Source organism: Sinocyclocheilus grahami, unplaced genomic scaffold (genome assembly GCF_001515645.1).
Source record: "Sinocyclocheilus grahami isolate Dianchi unplaced genomic scaffold, SAMN03320097.WGS_v1.1 scaffold744.1, whole genome shotgun sequence".
Lineage (NCBI taxonomy): Eukaryota > Metazoa > Chordata > Actinopteri > Cypriniformes > Cyprinidae > Sinocyclocheilus > Sinocyclocheilus grahami.
Genome location: NW_015505923.1, coordinates 119,371 through 124,153, shown reverse-complemented (window position 1 = coordinate 124,153; position 4,783 = coordinate 119,371). Strand labels below are relative to the sequence as shown.

The window sequence follows — 4,783 nt, the reverse complement described above, 5'->3', positions numbered from 1 at the left end:
TGTCAATATGGGGTGCTGTGTGTACATTAATGAGGGAAAAAAATTAACTTAAATGATTTTAGCAAATGGCTGCAATATAACAAAGAGTGAAAAATTTAAAGGGGTCTGAATACTTTCCGTACCCACTGTAAGTGTAACCATAATTGGTAAAAAAAAAAGACACTGATGGAGCCAGACAGACAATAAACAGAATACATTTCTGCAGTAAAATATAGTAATTTAAATTTTTAAATAAATATAGATGTAATTTTATTCTATATAACCTAGGATGCTGGGTGATTACATATTAGGGACTAAATATTAGTATAATTTGTCATATTAATCATTAAAATTTGTCAAAATTAAATGCTAACATTATTGCGACTGAATTGCAATTCCACTTCCAAATTTCAAACTCATAAATTGAAGTTTTTTTGCTTGTTTGTTTTTAAATGATGAATTTTGCCCAAAGCCTGTGAAATGGGTGAATCCTCATTAAAACCTGAGAGCAGGAAGAGATCAATACAGAGAGAAGGTCCCGTCTACATGACAGGAGTTCAATAGCAGAAGAAGAAGAGGCAGGCAGATGAAGTGCACTCACTTAGGTGGCAGCAGCTCCTTCAGCTCAGGGCAGAGCTCATTGAGCTCTATAGCAAACCTGCTGAAGCCGTAGTACAGCTCATAATCTGTAGGCATAGACCCTGAACACACAAACACAAGAGAATCATCAATGTATGTGGAACATTAGCATTAGCATCACTCTCAAACATCCGACTGCCTACACTGCATTAGATCTGCCCTCTGTTGTGTTGTGTAGGGTCATAACTGCAAATGCTAAATTGAGAGCATTTATTATCATGGATATTTCCTACTGGCCATTAAAGTGTACTTTATTAAATTTACCCATGCACTTTCTACGGTTCTGCCACAGTGTTTGGGTAGTTACCTGTTGGCCCAAGTCGGCCACTTGCTTTTTCTTCTTCACCAGACAAAAATCATACATTACTGTTCAAAAGTTTGGGGTCACTAAGTTTATTTATTTTTTTATTTTTTTACAGTAAAATAGTAATTAAGTGAAATAACATTGTAATATAAAACATTTCTAGAGTGATTTTTCTTGTGAGGCTGTGGATCACTCTCCTCTGCCTCTAAACTACAGTATGTTTTTACAGTAAGAGTGCAATTTGCAACACTGCATGTACCTCTGGTCCGGCCTGAATCGAGCATCTGTTGGTGGCAGCAGCTCCTTCAGCTCAGGGCAGAGCTCATTGAGCTCTATAGCAAACCTGCTGAAGCCGTAGTACAGCTCATAATCTGTAGGCATAGACCCTGAACACACAAAAACAAGAGAATCATCAATGTATGTGGAACATTAGCATTAGCATCACTCTCAAACATCCGACTGCCTACACTGCATTAGATCTGCCCTCTGTTGTGTTGTGTAGGGTCATAACTGCAAATGACTGCTAAATTGAGAGCATTTATTATCATGGATATTTCCTACTGGCCATTAAAGTGTGCTTTATTAAATTTACCCATGCACTTTCTACGGTTCTGCCACAGTGTTTGGGTAGTTACCTGTTGGCCCAAGTCGGCCACTTGCTTTTTCTTCTTCACCAGACAAAAATCATACATTACTGTTCAAAAGTTTGGGGTCACTAAGTTTTTTTGTTTGTTTTTTTTTACAGTAAAATAGTAATTAAGCGAAATAACATTGTAATATAAAAATCATTACTCCAGTCTTCAGTGTCACATGATCCTTCAGAAATCATTCTAATATGCCGATTTGCTGCTCAATAAACATTTCTTAATATTATCACTGTTAAAAACAGTTGCGCTGCTTAATACTTGTATATCTTTGATGAATAGAAAGTTCAAAAGAACAGCATTCATTTTAAAAAAAGAAATAGTAATAGTGTCTTTACTGTCACTTTTGATAAACTAAACAAGTCCTTTCTGATTAAAACTATTAATTAATTTAAAAAAATACTTTTGCTAAAAACTTTTGGTAAGTGATGAGATGTAGGTCCAAAAAAGCAATATCAGATACTGATCTTTTCATTAGTAGACTGGTTAGGATCTCTTTGGTATGATCCACTCACCTCACTTAAAGGGTCATGAACTGAGAAACCAAAATTGCTTTGATCATTTGACATATAAGAGGTCACTGTACTATAAAAACATCCTGTAAGTGTCAGAACTCACAACTTTCTTTTTAGTTTAAGAACAGCTTATACTGAAGCCAGTCTGTTAAAACGACAGCTTGTGGAATGTGTCACTCTATGATGTAATAGTGTGGATAAGCACCGCCTCCACAGAAGATCATCAACGCCTGCTTCTACATCACTGCCTGTTTAGCCCCGCCCACCGATTCACGCATATAGTGTTTACGAGAGAGGCGATGCTGCGAAGACAACAAGACGCTGTGCAGTGCCAAGTTATGGAAAAAATAGCATTTGCTTTGCCTTCCTTCTGATCCCAATGTTAGGAAAGAGTGGATGGACTTTTTTTTTTTTTGATGCTGTGCTGAATATACTGGATATGACAGTAATGTCGCAAGACACAAGTGTGAGTAACTGTTGTTATTACATGATCACTATTGCTTTGTCTGTTAAACAGATCGTTTGATATGAGTATTTATGCTTTTTAAACCCAATCACAGCAGCGTCCATCTGTGAAGGATGTAGGCTGTCAAAGATACACAACTATTAGCCAATCACAGCAGTGGGCGTTTACTTCCTAGTCTACAATCTTCTACGCCAATTCAAACAGAGCGTTCTGATGAGGGGGGTCAAAACAGGACAGAAAGTAGCTTATTACTTCTAAATTATGTTTTTTAATGTAATAATCTTGATAACATTATAAGTAGACCTCAGAAAACAGTACAACATACAAAACAGAGGCAGTCATGACCCCTTTAAGTGAGGGTATTACTTTTGGTACATTTTATATTACATAGTGTGCCAGTCCACTTTCTACTAGCAATTTGCACATTGTGGGTGTTCATTCTGGACCCTGTGAGTGTATATACCTGGTCTCCAGATGCATTTGGCTGAAGGTGGGACTCCACAGTACAGACCCTCATGCCATTTCCCAAACAGTCTGTGAATGACTTTTCCCTCCTGGTCCATCACTGATCCTTGCACCTCACTCACATTCGAACTCCAGTAGTTTCCCTGGACACACACACACACACACAGATTAGGGCTGGGAATCTCTAGACACCCCACATTTAGATTCTGATTCGTGATATGATTATGAAACAATGTGCACGTGGCCTTCTGTTGCAAATATAGAGCGGATATAATTTTACTTATGCAAAAGTGACAGTAAAGACATTTTAAATAAATGTGTTCTTTTGAACTTTTTATTTACAAAAGAATCTGGAAAAAAGTATCATGGTTTCCACAAAAACATGACAACTTTTTTGAACATTGATAATCAAAAACGTGATATGATTATGAAACAATGTGCACGTGGCCTTCTGTTGCAAATATAGAGCGGATATAATTTTACTTATGCAAAAGTGACAGTAAAGACATTTTAAATAAATGTGTTCTTTTGAACTTTTTATTTACTAAAGAATCTGGAAAAAAGTATCATGGTTTCCACAAAAACATGACAACTTTTTTGAACATTGATAATCATAAAACCTATTTCATAATTCCTAAATCATTTAAAATGATTTGTAATTCCATCACAGGAATAAATTACAATTAAAATATATTCAAATCAAAAACAGTTCTTTTAAATTGTAATAATGTTTCACAATATGACTGATTTCACTGAATTTTTGATCATATAATTGTGAACATACTGTAAGAACCTTCTTTCAAAAACATAAAAAATATATATATTACCAACCCCAAACTTTTGAACGGTAGTGTACATTTAGTATAGAGTTCATTACACTGGTTGGTTGTTTTCTTTCAATGTGATGTGTGGAAAGACAACTATAAGTTCATCATTTGTAGATTTATTTACCATATAAAGCCCAAAACTGTCAGTCTGCTTTCAAAACACTGCTCTGTTCATTTGAGCATCCACAGTGTGAGATTACACATTTTACCATACAAACAAAGTACAATAAAGACTGCTCATCCTTTTTTGGCTGTTCAACTTATCTGAAAACTCGACTAGTGTATGTTAGTTTGCACAAACACCACCATCTAAACCACTGGTTCTCAATCGATTCAAAGGCCCTCCTATTTAAGCTTCTGCAGAGCCGGCGCCAGAGCAGCACTATAGACGAGGCGTCTGAAGTAATGAAACGGGGCGATGATGTAACACAAAGGATCCCCAGCTAGTGGACCATTCACATATTCGTCGTGGGCATAAGCAAATCTGTTATTACTACAACTATGAAACTAAAAAGCTACTAAACAGTTTTCAGATGATTAATGAACTGAACTGAATTGAACTGAATAATATTGCTACATAAGACAAAAAGAAAAATTGCCCAGGCCAACATATTAAACGATAATGAAAATAAAAATGAAATAACAAAAACTTTGACTCGATATTCATGAAACAATATAAATAATTATATCATGCCGGCCCTGTACTTGTCTTTTAATAAAAATAAACTCAAAAATATGATGTCAGTATAATGTACATCTTTATTTTTGGTGTTTTTTTATAATTTTAATTACAATTATTTTAACATAACTACATTTTTAAAAATTGAAGACTAGTGGCCCCCTAGTGGTTGAGAACCATGGACTTACCCATTTGTGAGATATATATATATGTATATATATATATATATATATATATATATATATATATATATATATATATATAT

The 4,783-nt window shown here is 35.0% G+C and overlaps 1 protein-coding gene across 1 annotated transcript in view; it reads right to left on the bottom strand.

The window, feature by feature from the left end:
* Window positions 1–576: 576 nt before the first annotated feature.
* LOC107560796 (oxysterol-binding protein-related protein 6-like) overlaps window positions 577–4,783 on the bottom strand; it is a 76,015-nt gene continuing 71,808 nt past the window's right edge. Inside the window, exons 20-22 of the mRNA XM_016245064.1 lie at window positions 3,011–3,155; window positions 1,150–1,308; window positions 577–680 (exon numbers count right to left, since the gene is read on the bottom strand). Coding sequence (XP_016100550.1) covers window positions 577–680; window positions 1,150–1,308; window positions 3,011–3,155 — 408 coding nt within the window. The remainder of the gene's footprint in view (window positions 681–1,149; window positions 1,309–3,010; window positions 3,156–4,783) is intronic.